This window comes from Egretta garzetta, unplaced genomic scaffold, assembly GCF_000687185.1.
Source record: "Egretta garzetta isolate BGI_Z169 unplaced genomic scaffold, ASM68718v1 scaffold38, whole genome shotgun sequence".
Taxonomy (NCBI): domain Eukaryota; kingdom Metazoa; phylum Chordata; class Aves; order Pelecaniformes; family Ardeidae; genus Egretta; species Egretta garzetta.
Genome location: NW_009260667.1, coordinates 1,509,367 through 1,529,233, shown reverse-complemented (window position 1 = coordinate 1,529,233; position 19,867 = coordinate 1,509,367). Strand labels below are relative to the sequence as shown.

At 40.3% G+C, this 19,867-nt stretch overlaps 1 protein-coding gene across 3 annotated transcripts in view; it reads right to left on the bottom strand.

Moving 5' to 3' along the window:
- Window positions 1-399: 399 nt before the first annotated feature.
- Window positions 400-19,867, bottom strand: part of ANKS1B (ankyrin repeat and sterile alpha motif domain containing 1B) — a 449,446-nt gene continuing 429,978 nt past the window's right edge. For all 3 annotated transcript variants that reach the window (XM_035901046.1, XM_035901047.1, XM_035901048.1), the window contains 4 exons: window positions 13,785-13,871; window positions 9,064-9,201; window positions 1,682-1,849; window positions 400-510 (listed from right to left, as the gene is read on the bottom strand). In XM_035901046.1, the coding sequence (XP_035756939.1) occupies window positions 400-510; window positions 1,682-1,849; window positions 9,064-9,201; window positions 13,785-13,871 (504 nt within the window). The remainder of the gene's footprint in view (window positions 511-1,681; window positions 1,850-9,063; window positions 9,202-13,784; window positions 13,872-19,867) is intronic.

Here is a 19,867-nt window from a genome sequence, read left to right as displayed (position 1 = left end):
AACCAATCAAATATTCTACTCATAGGCAGCATTTAGTGTTAGTTTAGAGACCTTTTGTGTTGGTTTTTTTTTTTTTTTTAAAAAGTAGAATTCTAAAATAAGAAATCAAAGAAAGCACTGTGGCAGAGTCACAAGGGAGAACTGCGTGAAAAATAAGGTTTCTCACTCCTCTTGTGGACTGTAATTTTAAAAGTCTTCGTATAGTGTCATTCTTCTGTCAGTGCTGCAGGAAGAAGAACATCACCAGAAATGACCGTCAGCCTTTTTTGTTAGTTACAAGGCCACTCATACAGTGCAGTCTTCCTCGCTGCTGGATTGAAACGTTGCCATAAAGGAAAGGCTGTGCTGTGACTGCTTGGCGTGCAAGGCACAACAAGGAACGGGGGGGACAGTTTTGTATCAGAAAATTGTAGTTTCATACTTGGTATTAATGCCTCTTTTGGCTTCTTGTCCAGGTTCAACAATCCATGGTAGATTCGCAAGAGTCTTTTGTTCCGATGGATCTATCTGCTGCAAGACAAATGCAAACACATGCACTGCTTACTGTCTCTGCACACAGAGTTTTCTAGCAGACATTTTTTTCTTTAAAAAAATGGAACACACAATAAATCCTTATCGACAAGGTCCTACAGCAGCAAGTGCACTGGCCTACGCTCCCACCTACCCACGGTTGTCACCTTTTTCCTCTTTAGACCAGACCTTTGCCTATCCCCAAGCTATGTTTAAACCTAGACTTGATCCCGAAAAGTCCTTTTGTTACCGAGACAGATGATGGCATCAGGAAATGTTCTTTCTCTAAAATTTTAAGGATAAAGATTCTGTGGCAATGGACAACATAGTGTACAGCCATACATTCCCCCCCCATCCCCTCGCCTTCCTCTCATGCAATAATTAAATATCACAGAGTATGGTTCTCACTTTATAGCCAGTGAATATAATACAGCGTGCGGTCATTCTTCCCCTTTCCCTCCCAAGCCACCCTGTTGCCTGTATTCTCACTTGATTTAAAATAGTTTTCATGATTTTTTTAAAAGCTCTACCATAAAAGAATACTTCTCTGTCATCTATGCACTTCAGGAGGGCATTTTAAAGACAATCAATGTGTAGGCTCCCATGAACTTGGATTCTTATGAGTTTGGGATTACAAAGAAAATATTGAAAAGCTACGTTGAATCCCAGTTTTGGAACAGGAGTGTCAACTGAGGGCCATAAAAAAAAATAAAGGGTAATTGTCAGTAATTTGATTGAGATAGATACATATGCAGTGACCGTGTATCAGACAAGTTTGGTGCTGATTTTATTTCTTGATACAAGATCAGGGAAGTCCACGGAACCAGTTTTAGAAATATGCTTTGGCTGTCATCCTCAGCACTTAAAAAAGCACAATACATAAGAATTAGACCGAATTAATTCACGCTCTGCAGTTACTCTAGAAGACATATGCTCAGCACTAGCCAAGCAACATCTGAAACTGGAGGAGTCTGAAATGAGCCGTTGTTCGAAGCGGTTGCCCGCGCTGGAGTGACACAGCCCTACCGGCTGACGAGCAGAGGTGGCACAACGGAGACATGGAGCGTCTCTGACTCAACCGGTTTATTGACCTATACAGCTTCTACGCATATCAACTCCTAGCTGTACAACTGAATTTTGTTGTCTGCATGCACCGCTACGTTCTACTTACCACTGACTTCCGAATACTAACACGTGGTTTGGGAATAGGCTTGGAGGGTTTATTTTCAAAGCTTTCTGGGAGAGTTGAAGAATGGCCCCCTTTTCGTGCTTGTAGGGCAAGCTGATAGGCCACCTCAAATGCTTGTCCTAGCGTAAGAATGATTTCGTAAGCTAAATTCTGGAACAAAACAAAAACAGTTAAAATTGGAGTGAGGTTGAAGTATCATCGGATACATGAAGTGGGGTACTACTACAGATGTGCTTTGTAATGTAAATAATTAAAATAACACTGGTAATAACTTCCTAAGTCTCTGCAATAGAGACATCTGTAATTTGATTTCTCATTGATTAAAAACAATCTAAACATGATTTATTGTACTGAAAGTAATTACTTCTAAAAACGTTGAAAACATTGTCTCACGCAACATGAAAACAGGAGTGGGTGACTGTGTGTTGTCTCTTTTTAGAACATTACCCCCTCCCCTCCACCTTCACAGCTCACCCCGTATCTGCTGCTCTCAAGATCCCACCCATCTTGCACTATTGCACCTACATTTGACATTCCACACTGCTCTATTTCGGACCTCCTCTGCTGACCCAGCCTCCTCCAGAGCTGGCAGCCCGACGCATGCTTTCCCCGGGCGTGCGCCGCGGGATGCTCTGTGCTCTCACCGAGCAGCACAGGAAGAGGATGCAGCATTGGGGTGGTGCATCCCAGAGGCCAAAAAGCAAATGTTGAAAGTACACGTGATGCTTCACGGGTGCAGTGCACCTATGCACGCGCGACAGTCAGTGCTCTGCTTTGGATGCATGTTTCAAGTGCTGGTGCAACCTTCTCGTGAATTTGTTTTCTAGAAGTAAAAATGTTTGAGCTTAAACTGGCATGTTGGCATACGCTCGTGAGCGTGGGGGTTAGTATGTATGGCCAAGGAACTCACGCTCTTAAGACCAGTTTGGTGGTAAGTTCTCATCGCATACATGGAAGAAAACCTGTTGAAAAGTTTATGAAGCATGAATGAGGATCTAAGGGGGGTTGGTATAAATATTTTTTCAGTATAGTTTTCCATCAACTAAAAAGCAGCTGTTAGTTTCAAATTTGACCTTAATCTAAACTGCAGCTGAATTTCTATGGTCATTTTTTTTCAGGTTTGTGGGTTTGTTTTGTAGGTACCTACTAGAGCCTATTTCTCAGGTCCTAACTTTCCAGTAATGTTTCGCGCCCCCTGCCGCAGAGCAATTGCAAGCCTGCTGGCTTGCTTCCTTATGTCCTACAGTCTCCTTAAAATAATTCATAAATCTTTGATGTAATTCAGAGTTACCCTCTCCTTCCCAAACCTCTGGCAGCCCATAGCTCGGAGCAATCTTGCATTGCTTTGAAACTAGGCCATCCCTTAAAATTCCCACGTTTCTGATATAATTTTGAATGAGATACCTCTTTAGCTAGTCAAGCCTAACTGTTGAGTTTGCAATAAAGCAGAAAGCAATGCAAGATGCTTGGCAGTACACCGTCCACCCTGCAGTCGTTAAAACACAGTTAAAAGGGTACGCATTTTGTTTCATGCCCTACACTGTAATTTCACTCTAGTCATGAAGAAATGCCATCCCTTCGTGATCACGCATGTATAGCGAGATAGTATAGCTAAATTCAGTATAATTAGCTCATTAGAAAAGCTGCTTCTAAAGGTGCCAGCTCTGGTCTTTGTTAGGTCAGACAGAAAACAATTATACCCCTCCACGGGGAGATGCTCTCGGCCGTTGCAACTGCAGTCACAACCACACGCTAGCCAACCTTTCATAGCTTCCCAAATAAAAACATCTGCCTGATTTGATAGCAGTAGTCTCCAAATTGTCTCCTCTTTAACGTAAGGAAACTCGGCCAGGGCTGAGAAACACTGAGGATGCAATTTGCCAGTGGAGTAATAAATGAAAGGCTAAAGAGTCTATTACTACAAAGTGCCCTGCCTTTTAGCAGAACGCTGGCTATGGAATTAAGACCAACAGAGTATAATTGTTAAAAATGTATGAATAATATTATTTGAAATTGAGTGCACCTATTAGCAGCACAAGAATATTATTCTAAAGACATCTTAATCTGCTGTCGTGACAGTAAGATAGGGTACTATATGTTCACAGGATTGTCTACAGTGGATATTATTATTGCTAAGGAATACATCAACAGGACAGGGTGTAGTAATGGTTTGGAGAAAAAGTAGACTGTAATACTAGTGGGACTGCGAAAATGCACCATCCGGTGTGGCATACAGAAAGGTCACCAAGAGACAGGCCTGAAAAGCTCTGAGATAAGAGTGGAGACAGGCAGAGAGTTCGCCATGCTGAGCCATAAATCTAGTCTGGGTCCTGCATCTCATCAGAAGCCGCTATGATTTGTTTTCTTTTGTAGTCTGTAAAATGAAAAAAAATAGGCCTGCCTGGAGCCTGAAAGCCATTGGAAACATGTAACTGTTTCTGTGGTTAATAAATATTTGAAAGATAGCAAATAGAACATTCACTGTTCTGTTCAATATTCAAAATGTAAACTGAACTGTAACTTGAACATAAATTTCATACATTGCATGCTGCAGTAGAGCCTTGAAGAAGTCTGTAAATGGAGGCGAGAAGGGCTTTCAAATTGTACCTTGTAAAATTTAAAAAAGGCATCTGCAAAATTGTATTTTGAAAAAAAAAAACCTTAAGTAAGTTAGTTTGGTTTGAGGACTTTCTCACCTGTAGTCCTGGGAGAGGATTAGAGTTTGTGAGGATTCTTCCATGGGCTATACCGGCGAGTTATGAGCAGGATTCCCTTGGGGATGGGGGCGGAAAACCAAGACACAAAAGTAATTGCGGAAATTCTGCTGATGATGGAGTGAGGAGACCATTTGGGTTTTTCACATATGGCACAAAAGGAAGGAAACCGGTCTGCATCCCCCAAAGACGCTTAGCACAAAAGTTGTAGACCCCCTGATCATTGTAGAAGACATTGACCCTTACAGCACCCTGTCACGCTCCTTGGAAAGGAGGCAAAACTTTTACCATGGTGGTCCTGAGGCTGCTACAGGCCTGTTCTTTGCATGGCACAGCAGCGAAGGCAAGTGAGTAAGCCAACGTCTTTAAGCAATAATTTCTGAGAGATGAGAAATTGAGGTCAATTGCCTTGTTTGCCACGTAACGTTACAATTCAATGCCCCAGTGCAAGTCTGAGTCAGGATTCTTCAGCTGCTTTAATTAAGCCAACCGATTACAATGGCTAATTGTTCTGTTACATTTTAGGTGACTTTTTTACTGCATAAGTTGCATCAGGCACTGCTGCTTCACTGTGTTTTCATGCTTCTATAAAGCTATGTTGAGGCAGAGAAAGAAGTAAGATTTCCGTCTTTTGAGCTATAACAACTTAAAATGTCACCTGCAAAGGAATTTTTGGAAAAACTAACATTTTGCCTTTTTGGGAAAGCACTTTTCACATAATGAGGATTTTACAGGTTTTTGCTTTTAGGTGACGATTTTTTTTTCCTTCATTAAGATCAATGTCAAATCTGGTCTTTTTTGGAGACCGAATTTACTAAAGAAGCTTCCTTTGGAGCCTCTCAGTTGATTAGTGTGAGCTACCCATCACACTGGATGTGTAGGAATGCCAATTAGGACACCCTGCGTTCAAGGTACTGAACTTAAAATCACAGTTGGCAGCAGTCAAACGGAACAGAGTATATGGAATCCTAACTCAAAAAAAATCTGAAAAATCCCACCCCAGTTTAAAATATCCATCCCCTGAGACAAAATCAGTTGCCTACTTCTTAGAACAAAATCTTCCAGGCCAAACGTTGAGGATTTCTACTTAAGAGCCTGACAAGAAGAGAAGGTTACTTACTGGTAACGGGAGTTCTTTCAGATGCAGAGCTGACATACGTATACATTTACACAATTAAGTGCACATATGCCTTATCCCTCCAGACTTCACAACTTTTACTTTTGGGGGGACCTAGAAAGGACATGGATCTGTGTGTGCTTTCCAATGTGTCAGCCTTTCTACATTCAAGGGGGAGAAAGCTCAGCTTGGTAAAGACGGTATGATGAGACCAACATGGCTGGCACTTGCTTATAACACCTGTGGACTCCTGGGCCGCACGAGACTTTCATGATCAGGCACTCCTGCAACTTAAAAGTCTTGATTGTTTCTTCTTCTGGATTTAAAGCAATCGTGGAAAGCAAACGCCAATGAATCCATCCCTTTCTTCTAATATGGCACAGAATGATATCTTGTATGCAATGGGACGATGAAAATGGGCCTTCAAAATGGGCCTTTCAGGCTGTTGCCAAAGCAGTCAATGTAGATGACAGAGGAGAGATTAATTTGCTCATGAGCTGAAAGCTCCTTGTACCTGAGTGTGCTCCATCTCAAGGAGTTTGCCCAATATCTGATGGAAATTACTTTGGATGTCTCCCATATATGAACCAGGTTTTGGTATAGGAACTGTTATGGTGGTTTGTTTCTCCAAAGGGAATCCTTTACTTCTTTTTTTCCTTCACAGTTTTAGGGCTGCTTTATAAGTGAATGAGAGTGGATTTCAAATATTGAGTAATAAATCCTCCTCTTCCCCCAAACCTTGTCCCCTTCAGTATTCTTTAATCGTCTGATATTTTTGTAATTTTGATTATAGAATTTTAACTCTGAGTAGCGAAGTTACATGTACAGTCACTCCTAAACAGTTAAGTGTCAGTAATGCTGGTAGTTGACATGTCACTACACTAAAATGCTTTCCTATCTGCAAAAAAATTGTTCTTGCCCACATTTCCTGAGGAACTGAAGGACCTAAGACAGTGAGATTTTTTTCGTACCATTGCATATATAGTATTACCATAATATATATGATTTTAAATGCTTTTTTTATACCTTATTGTGGATTTATACCATTTTAAACATTGTTTTTCTTAATATGATTGAGCTCCTGTCCGTCAACAAATGGTTAGGACTGTTTCTATCAGCAAACTGGAAGATCAGGCTAACTAAGTGTTAGACTTTAAATAGAAAATTTAATTTACTGTATGCTTGTGTTCTGAATATCTAGCTATTTTTTTATGGAGCTTGTACTTTCATCAGAAATGCTAGATCCTGAGAAACGAAACAACACAAAAAGAGAATATTTGAGTAGGTAACGCCCCAGTGAGGATTACATTGCAGGAGAAAACTAAGTTAAGACATTTAGACATTAAAGTTTCCGTATTGCTTAAAATAGCCGTTTAAAGTGCTTGGAGTATTAAATGTTCCTCCTAAGGTAGAAGAAGTGAGCAAGATGTTGCAGTTATTCCGGGATCACTATTCTTTCCTTGCCAAGCAGGGAGAAAATGAATTTCATCTGCTAAACCTGGGTCTATGTTTGTGCTTGATTATTAAACCTATAAATGAAACTGCAGTACTTTGAAAACATTAGGAAGTATTTAAATGGATCAAGAGGAATAATAACCTCACTCAATCAGTCTAATTTCAGTTGATTCACTTATCACTAAAATCTATATAATGTAACATCTTGTTGACTACGCTCTATCTATTTTTAACATCATTTTGAAGTTTCTTCTACTCCCTGTGGACACTAAAATGTCAGCAGAGGAGTTAAACAACAAAAGCACTGAACCAAAACACTAAAATTCCTTCTGACATACCTTCCTGTACATCTTTTTATTTAAACTATCCTACATGCTATCGCTCTGCAATTTCCCCAGTCACCAATAAAATGTCTCAGTTCAGACATATCTTTTAACTTAATTATATTTGTGTAAGCATGTTTCAAGAATTCATACACATTACAGTATATGAAAATATTTTTTGTTGAATGATTTAAAGTTTTAATAGCATTTTAAATTTCTCTTGTGCTTAACTCAAATGGCAAATATTCCTGAAATTTTTGGACAATAAGCCCTCTTAGTCCTAAAAATTAGAGCCATTACTTATTTAATCAAATTTAGCTGAAAACAATATGACTAATTGATAAGTATTCATGATTTCTTGAAACACTAGTAGTCTGTGCATCACCACTGAGAAGCATAATTATAGGAAGAACTTAGTCATTTTCAACCAAAATAACAGGAGCTACGAGGACTTTTTCTGAAATAACATTTCTGAGATTTTTTTTTTTAGGCAAGAAGGTTGGAACAAGAAAGTAAGAATTAAAGCATTAATTTGCTATTTTTCAAAATAAATGCACCTTTTTTGAAAAGGAAAAGGTGCTGCTAAAGTAAAATTTCCCCAAATTCCATATCTGCATTATTTGTTAAGCTAAAACTCCCACTGATACGTTAGAGAACAGAGATCAACAGAGGGGCCATCTAATAGTACTAATAATCTGGTGATGGTTACAGGGGTAACCTCTTACACAGGAATGCAGAAAGGACAATACTCTGCACAAATCTCTGTTATCACAGATGTTTCAAATCTTTCAGATTCAGTGTGGTAGCCAAATATTCCTAGGACCTCTTGCGAGATGCAATTAGCTACCTATGTGGTCTCCTCTTTGTCAGATCTGTAAGTGTTTCAGTTCTCTGGTTAAAGTAAATACAAAACTTTTCATACATTCTCTACACATTTCCAGAGGAAGCTTCAGTTTTCCAGTTCACTCGATATAACGTCAAAAAGTCTAAACAATATTCGGAGATGTTTGAGTTATTGGGACTGATCCAGCTTAACACTGACACACTAAAACTCATGGAACAGCAGGGCTAAGAAATCTGAAGAAATCAGTTGCAGTGGTAACATCTGATCAGCCCACATCTGCATCGTGCATGCGGGAAGTGTCCAAGCTCAAAGGCCCCCCCGCAAGAAAGTGTCCAACCCTCTCACCCCTTGTTGGCTGGCATGAGGGTAAAAGCCTGGACATCACCAAACCAGTCCTTCCCTGACTACACAGACAGTACAACATAGTAAAAAATGCAGGAGACACTGCAGACCTAGTTCCTGAACCTACCTCTTTCTTAGAAGGATTGAGCACCACATATAATGTGCATTGATCCAGTTCCGATTCTTTTATTTGGTGTGTGCTGAGATTTCAGAATGGGTGGCCAAACCTGCTTGGTATAAACTTCTTGGAAGGCTACATCTTTGGTTAGAAGAATTATGTGTCAAGACGTGTGTGAAAAGCTACTTGCTAAGTTTGTGGTCGACAGCTGAGGTTACAGAAGTGGGTTATTTCGGATGGGGAATTAAATGAAAATGAAAAAGAAATGAAAAAGAGCTTTGCTCTTCTCCAGAAATGTTCTTTTACTATCCCATAGTAGCTTAGTCTTTTAATGTGGTAAATGAATAATACCTTCCATTAATCCCCATACACTCTGAAAACGTTTAAGTAGAACTAAAGAACTATCACTATTACAAAGAACTATTAAATGAAGTATCTTCTGTAAACTCACCACATCGAACGCAGTGAATACATGGCAGTAGTGATGATTAGTCTTCAAGTCTTTAGTGATGTACGCAAATGTAGAAAGGTCTTCAGGGTCTTGTGCAGCACAGGAAATGTTACGGATTTCATGTTCAGCAATAATATTCTGTTTAAAAAAATTATTTTCAATCAATTTAGGAATTAAATGTAAAAGAGCCATAAAAGGTGTGTCTTTGGATTTGCATTTATGCTCATCTGCTGTGCTGAAGTATTTCAGAAGTTTCTTAGGAAGAAGAGATTTAATATACCCCATATGTGATCTTACACGGGTCACTGGAATTTTGACCCTCTCCAGTGATACCTAAAATTGCCAATAATCTGGCAGGAAACAATTACATTCTAGAGTCTTCCCCTATGAATACGTTAAAGTTTCGTACAGTTTATTCAGTATCCTACGACATCTTTCCTGGCATACAGCTATAAACACAGTTTCAAAGCACCATACAAGCATCTCATGATGCTGCTGGTTTTCTGTATAACAATCACTACATGACACTGTTTCAGTCTACTGACAGGATCTGGTGAAACCCAACAGGCTCAATATCCATTTTTTTTCACGTGGTGTTTGGCGAATTTCGACTCTACTTTTTCAAGAGAAAAAGACACCAAACAGCAGTTATAATTGAAACCCTGAGCTCCTGAAAGGCTTCCGCTTAGTAAAAAGATAACTACAGGAGGATCTGGCAACTTTTCTCCACTTACTGACAACAGCATCCTGTAAGAGAGATGTAGAAAAATTAAACCATTCATGCACCAAGCAACACTACTTGCAACAGCCAATGTAAGCTATAGCATACTATTGAGATAGAGGTAGGGCATGTCTGTCCAATAAAATAAAATAAAAAAAGCAGTCTTAAAGCTTTGGAGAAAATTATGAATATTCATTACATAAATTGCCGATATGTAATTATTGTGTTCAGGCCAAAGGAACCATGAAGCCAGAGAAGAAGATACTGCAGAGTGGCTTATGATTAGGCCCCGCTTCAGCAACACGCGCATTTCAAATGATTTATTTAAACAGAAGAATGATTCATTGAATATGAATTTACTTAGCGGTTAGTTTATACGCTTTTCTGCATCGTGGCCCTGCTGGCTGTAGCTCTGGCTTTTCCACAAAACCCCAAAGTGAAGAAGCCTGCTGCAGCATGACATTGCTATTGCACCACGGAACACGTGACATCTGTAGCGCCCCTGTCCCTTGCAGAGCCACCGTTTGCTCCCGCCTCAGTGGCTTCTGTCCAAGCTAAAACAATCTCTGAGCGCCTCTGGTTTTCCCTCGCCCCTCTCTTTTCCTTCCCACCTCCTCTCCTCCCCCTCTATTTTTTTTTTTTTTTAAAGAACAGGAAATATATGCAACTAAGTCACTTAAGATGCTTTGCCATATCTTCTTTCATTTGCTAAGTGGCAACTTTTCCCCTTGCATGTAGGTGTCAAGTTTTCAAAAAGACATATTAATATATCTAATTGAAGAAATCATGGCTTAGGAAAAATATTCATAAAAAGCATTCCAAATTTCAAATTATGGAAAAACCAAGATAAGGAAACTGTTACTGAAGAAATGAAATAATCCGCTTAATCTTAAATTGTTGCAACGCACTTGATTATTTCTGTTTAATGCATTATTCATAAAAATGACAAAACCAGTACTGTTCCAATATATGCCAATTTATAATGACATGGATAATCTCTGCTTAACAATCATTGGCTTTTTATGTTACTTTAAGCATTTTATTTGCTTTGTTCTCAAATTGATAACTTTTACCCTCAGTAAAGATTTTGATGAGAATTACAATTATACCAAACGCAGGGATTTAGATAGCCACAGATACAGCTGTAATACACTGTCATTGACGTTGTATTGGCAACATTGTAGTTCAGAAGGCAGAAAGAATTAAAGCTTGGAAGGTCTTAAAATCATGTGAAATATTTACGCCAAATCATGAGCCACAAAGTAATTACCTGAAGTGTGTGTGAACTTTTCTGAGGTGACCTGGGGTTGACACAGGGCTTTTCTGCACTTTAGTCAAAACTCACAGAGATGATTTTGATGTTTTAACTTTAAACCAAGTGAAGTTTGGAAACACACCTGCACCAAGTTTGTTTTGAATAAAATGAGCTATACCTAAAATAAATCTTCTGGATGAAAATTTGTATTGAAATTGAGCTTTTTCCCTAGCTTCTGTAGGATACCTTCTGTGATTGCCTTTCAAAATTAAACACGTTTTCAGTGCACACATTTGCTCTTTCCTAGGATCACTACTCCAGTAGACCCATAGTCTTAATTCTGTGGAACCCATGAGGCTACAAACCACCTTGCTGTTCTGGGTACGCTCCTCAGGCACTGGCTGACCCTGTACAGCCATCATTCTAAAATTTGTCACTCAGTTTGTCAAGAGAAACTTTCCAAAGAAGCAGGGAAGCCGAAAGGCGGTTCTGGTTCTGCCAAGGAAATACCTTTGAGAGATTTTTTTTTTTTTTGCTACGCAGCCTTCCTTTTGCTTGCCTACCTCGTGCCAGCCAATCCCCCTCCTGGCAGAAATCACCCAGAAGTTAGGGTTAGCTGTGACCCACGAGAAAATTCTGCAAGTCTGCTTCTTCCTAAGCAGCAATTTCTTTCTGGCCTCACTTGCAGAGAAATGGTGTCATGTCAAAGTGGTGTCATGCCGAGCTTCAAGGCGCCACTTGAAATAGCTGTCGTGGAATGAGGTCAGGGCCCCTTTGTCACCTGAAGCTTTGCCTGCTACAACTTGGAACACAAATTCTTAGCTTGGTGGCGTAACGGAAAAGGATGAACAGCCATGACAGCTGAGTTTTCAAGCACATAACTGCTAGCTATTTTTGTCATTAAAAAGTATGCATTTATTGCTAAGTGGTGCCCAGCGCTATCAACTATAAGCTCATACGGAAGCGGTACAAGTCTGAATAGGATCTCACCTTAGTGCTAATCTGTTTTGGGTCTTGAAGGAATTGGGTACAGCACACTGTGGACAAGGATGATAACAACGCTCCTGGGAGAGTTGCAGGCTATTACCTGGTTTTTACAGAAGGGAAAGGCAGTGCAAATTTTGAACGGGAGACAAAGCAATCTACCACTTGAGAAAAAACACAGGACTGTGGCATTCTTTACCTCCCTCAAATACTTCTATTGCACTACTAGGCACAAGATTTCAGTGGGACTGGTCTAGAGCCACCTAACGCAATTTGCCAAACTTCTTTCAAGTTTCCATCTTACATAAGATTATAGGCACTGTGCAAAGAGATACTGGAAACTCCTTTTGTTCTCCTGATGTTTTTTTGTCAACCTAAGGACATTGCAGTTACATCCTTTATACAACAGAGGAGATTTAAGAGCTCGAAACAGCCTTACCCAAGTTAGAGTTAATAGCATTACAATGTCCTGATTCATGCCGTGCACGTCAGACAACGGAAAGGAAAACGAGGGTTGTAGAAGCTCAGTTTTGAATCAACAGAATAAAAAGGAGCGGATGGGGATCCCTGGCCTCTCTGCTCTGGCAAATAGGCCAGACTTGACATAGCAGTAATTTCACCTCTGTTTTTCTTTCATGCCATCTTCTAACTCTAGCAGAAGTTCAAAAATCTGCTTTCCTTCCTTCACTTAAAATCCAGTTCTAGTTAAACACATTTAAGAACTGACTGATTTGGCAAGCTTGATGGATAGTGAGTTAGATGTACTGTGTGGTCTGAATGTTCAGCAACACAAAGCAGTTCTATACATTATTAACCTGGTCAGGTGGCTGGGTTGTCAGATTTATTTTTAATATTGCTTAGTGAGTTTCAGTCACATAACAGAAAAGATCCTTTCTTTTCTATTCATATGCAAGCATCAGTATGGGTTGCATTTCCTTGCCATTTTAGACATTCGAGGAAGAGAAATTCATACATTACTTCTGCTTACAGAGCTTGCACACTTTACTTTAGCCAAGCAATAACCCATTGCTCTATCCACGACTGAGTCCTCCGAAATCTCAATGTCTGGTTTTGGTTTTTGTTTTTTTTTTTTTTTTTTAAGATGCTCTATGTATTTTAAAATGTAAGAAACAAAGCACAGGGGCATTGCCACACAGGAAGATGAAAAAAATATGGAATAACAACTGTTAAGAAGCTGCTGCAGTTCAGGGAGTTAAATGGCTAGTACAAGGAAAACACCTCTCAGAGAGGCTCTGACATTTGAAAAGGATGTTCAAGGCTCATGTTTCTTACTCTTAGAATGGCTGGCCCTGGATAAAACCTTGCATCTTTATTCTTCACTGAGACATCTTTATTTTTTTTTCCCAAAATTATACTAATGAACAAATATAGATTTTTTTTTCTACATATTTAAGGAACAGTATAGGGAAGAGTATGGTAAAGGATTCCACAGAGGCTCCTTGCCAAATGTCTTTTGTGATAAACTTGCCTTTCAATGGCAGAAGGTTGGACACAATGTTCTCCAAATGAGCCATTAAAGCTGCTTCACTTGTCCTCCAGACTGAGTTTCTGGAGAATGACAATGAGATTACACCCATTTTGGGGAGAAGAGGGGAAAAAAAAAAAAAAAAAAGACAGAAAAAAAAGGAAAACACAAAGTGCAACTCTATCTCCTCTCTGGCCTGGTGCTCTTACAGAGCCAGCCTCATAGGTATTCCTATTCATGAGAACTAAAAGCTTATCTTGAACATTTGCACATACCTTATTTGTTGCATCAATAAATTTGACTCCCTTGTAAGAGACAGACAGGACAATGGTTGGTACTTTCTTCATTTGTTCTGTAGACTTCTGAAATCAAAATGAAGATGTTGTTAGAGTTGTGCTGCATTGCAAGCACAGTGCTCTTTTTCTCTTCTTCTGACAAAATATGTAAGTTAAACAAAAGGTTCTTATCCAAATATTTGATTTTTTCTTGAGCTGACTATGCTCTGGGCTTTTGAAATAGCTGCCTTAGAGTTCCAAAACTAAAAAGTGCTTTACAGTTTGTTGCAAGGACGGTAAAAATTCTCCTTTTTCCTAGCACAATGGGAAGAGAATGAAATAAGTTTGCTAGGCTTAAAAAGACCAGTCACACAATCAGGGGGTTCCCAAAAAGTGCGTGTTTAAGACATCTACCTGATACTTCCCATTCGTCGCTGCTTCCCCTCCCCAATTTCTGCCCTTCCCAGCTGTAAAACCCAACAGTGAGTTGCTCCTTGCAGTACTGTTTCTTTGCTGCAATTAGTTGTTATTTAAAATATTTCACCCTCTCGCCTTCCTACAGTTGTATGTGTGACACGAGGTATCCCTGCAGCCCTCTAGGCCTGCCAATCAAGCTGTCAGTCCTGCGTTGTATCTTGTCATGTCTGACCGTCTGCACTTCCACGAGTGCAGCTGCTACTGGAAGCTGCTTTACACATGAATTAGCACAGAGGCTTATTCTGCATTCCCTCAGTGCCAGGTTCTCCTACCTATGGTTCATGTCTTCCTATAAGGCTATTTTTTCTGTTATGTTAGTCTAGTCTGCCTCTGCACTGGGCAAATATTTGGGACAGATTCTCTGCAGAAAAACCTGTTGATTAGTTTACAGATTAAATTTACTAAAACAACCCCAAAACCAAGCACACAAAACCCCATATTAGTTTAGAGATGATCTGAACTCTTTTGAGTGGAAGGCAATGACGGACTAGACTATTCTGTAGAAAGCTACTGTAGATAAATAAAGTAGCTAACGTTCAGAGAACACTCACTCATGGGAGTATCTGCAAACCATCATAGAGATCAATCAAACATTTTCTTGAGAGGAAAGAGTAAGTTCAGTTACAGCTGAAGATGAAGAAACATCAGCACACAGAATGAGAGCGTAAACACATTGAAAGGTCTAGAATTGGCACCTAGAAAGATCATTAGAGTAGCTGAACAAAAGTAGCGTGGCAGCTTCGTATTCTTCGAGAAAAATGAAACAGCATAGACATAAGCTTGAAAACACAGGCAGTGTCTGAAAAAAAGTGTCTGAAAAATAGGTGATACTAACACTAGAGAGCAAAACAAACAAAAGCTTAAAAGAAAAAAACCTGTAATCAAGTCCCTTTATCAGATCTTGTTCCTTCCAGAATCAAATGAGCCTCCATTTTTGCCAGCATAAAATTCAAAGCTACAGATCCAGCTACATTCTGCAATTAGCGTTCGTGCCATGAAGGCTAACACCTCTAATTAAAGTTTCAAGGAGAGCCCCACCCATCCACGTAACAGAGAGGACCGTTGCACCTCTCCGTATCAAACGGCAAGAGACTCAAGGGGACAATCAAGTGTCAGTTTATCCCGGAGAAAGCTTCTTTCACCTGGAAGGCTAGGCTCCTTTAAAAAATGAAAGCTTAAATGGTAAAGCATCCTGAAGAATCTAAAAAAATCTGAAGGAAGACACTAATCTGATTTGCATGTCTCTGAACCGAGCAGAGAAAGAAATGGTATCCCTGCCAAAAGCCGAGCGAGTACATACCTGTGTGCGCGCGCGTGTCTCTGTAACAGATCTCATATGAGCCTCTTCATAAAATTCCATTTCAATGCACAGAAAGCATGACAGTGACTGCACGGAAGCTGCAGTACATCCATCCATCAGAGCAACAAGCAATATACCCCGCATATGCTCATAACCAGGCAAAATATTCACAAATATGACAACATCACTTTAATCATCTGGCAAACCAGCAATCATCCAACTTTTGTCCTTTCTTTCTATCCCGACAGCTACACTCAGGAGCTCTTTGTCTCCCATTTTGATTATTGTAATTATCTCCTTCCTCGCCTCCTTCGCAGCAAAATTCCTCTTCTCCTCCAACATGCTATACAAAACACGGCTACTGAGTTCATTTATTTTAGCTTTTTGGTCTAATTTGCACTGCTTTCCATTTGCCATAAAGGTGAACCTCCCTGGTGGCAAGGCCACATTGCACTAACCATCTGGGAGTCCTCTTTCATCTAGACCAGCAGTTCGTAATTTAATCATCTTCCTTATCTGCTCCACATTCACCTGGGTTTGTCTAGAGCAGACCTGATCTTCAGTATTTAATCGAGGTCGTGAACTGCCAGAAGACGGTATCTGAGAGAAACAGCTCATCGAGATACTATTAAATTATAGCTGGCAAATTAGGAAATGAATCAGAGAGTGATGGACATTTGTAATTTATTAAGGCAAACTGTCCCAGCTGGTAAGGAGCAGGGGATGTCCCTTATCAGCTTGCAAACCATACAAACCCCAGGTGTTTGGGAAGACTGTAATCCAGTGTAGAAACATGATTTTGGGAAACAATTCTGTGCTTGTACCCCCATTGCAACAAAGAGCTGGGAAGTGGAATAACATCCTTTGTTATTATGGCAGTGCTATCGTGAAGAACACACAGCTCTCTTCCTCTCACTCGACTCCCAGTGATACCGTAACTGAAGCCCACCTATGTAATTATTATTTCCAAGCAGTTTCCAGACTTCAACAGTTTTGAGTTGTCATGGTGAGCTCACACTATTTGCTTGTTGTTCTTTTCTTTTTAACGGCGGAGGTGGCTGCCAGGATGTGTAACATGAGTTTTCAGAGATACGATGCGAGTACCATTCGCCTAGGCACTGTAAGTGCCTTGGCTCTAAATTCTAGGATGTTGAGATGAAGTCCCATAGCTTTCATGGTCAGACATTTCACACCTCTGTGCAGGCCAAGTGGGCATCTCTGCCTGTGCCTGTGACCAGAATCTGAGAAGAACGTGGGACACAGGAGTCCGTATTCCCTTTCCTTGGGCTTTCCAGGTTCTGTCCACCGTATCAACTCTGTGAGGACATGACGAGATGACAAGATATTCTTGTCCATCTGGTGCCTCTATGGGAAGCATATGGACTTGAGCCAAAGTTATAGGAGCCACAGCTGAAGGCTGGCATTGGATGTCATGTGCATGCCGACATATGGCCTAATGCTCCAAGACATGTTCATACCACAGTAGCAGGATTAGATTTTATCTCATGTAGAAGCAATCGTAGTGACAGGACCCTGTCTTTGGGCAAGTGCCCACTAGCCTGAAACTGGTCATAGTTCCTATGAACTCCGCTGTTTGTGACTGCAACTTTGGCTCTTTGTTTTAATATGCTTCTTTAGGAGAATCATCTGGATGAACAGCAAGCGTGCTCTAGGCTCCTTGCCAGTGCCTGTCTCTGATCAGCTGGGCTTCTACATGAGGACAGATGTGCATGCCCTGTCTCCTCAGGTGCACTGCTCCGTCGTTGAGGAGTCTTAATGCCGCACACTCTGCAATACCAGAGAGACTGAGCTGCGGTCCCACTTCTGAAATACTTCCTATCGGACAGGTAGATGACTATGTGGAAGTAGGCCATGCGTAACTTGACTGCAGACACAGGAAGACGGAAGAAAGCACCACCACCCTAAATCTAATGTGACATATGTTCAGCTTCCCCAGGCCTCCTAAAAGACATAGAGCCTCTTTTTCTTCAGAATGAAGCGTATCAGGAATAGCAGCCTTGCCTGTATTTTGATGCAGCTGCTGCAATGAAGATGCTCCATCCCCTCAGCACCCAGAATGGAGATCCATCCAGTGGAAGGGGCTGGAAGGCATCTTCTGCATAACTGCCTAGTTATTACAGTGCTTGCTTTTACAATAAAGGCCTGGATTTAAGACCCTTTAGAGTTTGCATCTGAACCCACAGCTGCTGTTACACAGGACAGTGCCAAAACCCTGAACAGCCTCGGATGGGGCTCCTCCCAATTCCGCCTTTTGAAACTGGGCATAAAGGGATGCAAGAGCAGTGGTGCCAGAGAGAGTGAGTGAGCGCAAGCTTGCTTCTGATCCTGTTATGAATCTTCTTTAGTTTCACTGAAAAAACCACCATGCTCACAAGCAGACTCTAAACAGATTTCCATAGTATAGTAATACAAATTGTCTTAAGTAGGTAAAGCATTTCCACCTGTATTTTCATTTTGAATTAAAGGCTGTGCAGAACTGCTAGACATTTATTTAGACATAAACTAAAATCCAACTAATTGGAGATCGACCCAGACAGTATGCATAACGAACCAAGGTAATTAACAATGGCTTAAGGGGCAGAGGACTTTATCCTACGAATAAAGCAATATAAAGTAGCTATTTATTTTTTAAAAGCAAATACATGCAACTACAAAACCTATAACCCTAAAGGGCCTTTAACCCTTTCAAGACAGGATCATACTGCAATACCTTGTTCTGTGCAGAACCTAGAGCACTAATCCAACACTTCTGACTACTCCTGCAGCGTACAAAACACGGTATCGCTGCGCACACAGACCCACACATGAAGCAGCTGAGTAAGAAATTCAGGAGCACACGCAGAATGGTGCCCGAGTGAGATGCTCACGCATTCACTCAATATACTGTAGCACATAGTGTAATCCAGCCCACTCTCAAAAATGCTTTCATCTCATCTATTTATTTCCTACCAAGAGGAAACAAGATACACTGGTACTTCTACTTTGCCACGCTGACCACTTTCACATACTATACATTTATTACTGGATAACTCAGCTTTCATACAGTGGCCAAAATGAAACCATGTTCATTTTTAGGTTTTACTGCATATGTAATTGTACTCAATCATGCAAATACACAGTAAAAACATATTATTCAACTACACTAACAATTCCATACATAAATTTTGAGTACAAGTTTATGAGCCTGTAAAATCTTAAATTTTCATCTTGGCTTTTTATTTTTGCAAACGAATCTGCTAATTCTGTCCTATGCTGTTTTTTAATAGCTATCTGAAGACTATTTTACTACTCAGTTATGTACTGGAATCCACTTCACTATGAGAATCTGAACATTTTCCCACACTGGTAGCAACAATTAATTCTAAATGGCATCAGACCGCACTTTTCAAAATATGTATTAGTACTACCTATTACCATATCCATAAGTCTGTTACTTATTTAAGGCTTATGAAGCCTCATTAAACAGCGTCTTTTGAGTGGATCACTTTGACAATATCATGCATGAGCTGAAATAGAAATAAAAACTCAAAGTTCACACTTGACCACTTAGTTTTGGAGCTAATTTTGAAACTACAATCTGCCTTGTAACAAATATTTATTAACTTCTCTCAGTCCAAAAGGCTTAAAAATGCATCACTGACATAATTCAATACCTCTTGGAATAAGATAGCATCTGTGATCCCTGTGGTACAAGACTGTTTACTTCTCTACAATTAGGGGATGCCTCCAAGCTACATCATTAATATGAATATTGCACTGGGGATGCACCTGCAACTCATCTACTTGAGAACTAGAGTTTTTTTGCTTTTGCAGTATCTGTACACACCCATCTGCTGCTGAAAGGGCAGCGCATCCCTCCTGCACCTTGGATGCCGTTCAGCCAGAGTTCAAGGACATACAATCCCCTGAAGAACATGGGATGGCATGATGTGGATGTGCATAAGGACTGAACATCTTTAAGACCTCCCACTGTTCCTTTTTTTCCTTTTGAGTAATATCCATGCACCTGTTCCACTGTAGGCCCTCCCAAAGAGCGACAGAGCTACAAGTCCCAGGAGAACAGAGACCGAAGAATCTGAATTCTCAAATACAGTATTTGATCCTGACATGGTATTTGCCTGGCTAGTTTCACCAGGAGGCCTATGGAGGACACTTCTATTTTTGGGGGATAAATGAAATGGAGATTGAAAAGTAGAAAGGGATTAGCAGAAACAAGGAGACTGCCATCTCTCTCCAGGTCCTCCTTCTTTATGTAAGAAGAAATGAGGAAGGAATGCCCCAGACC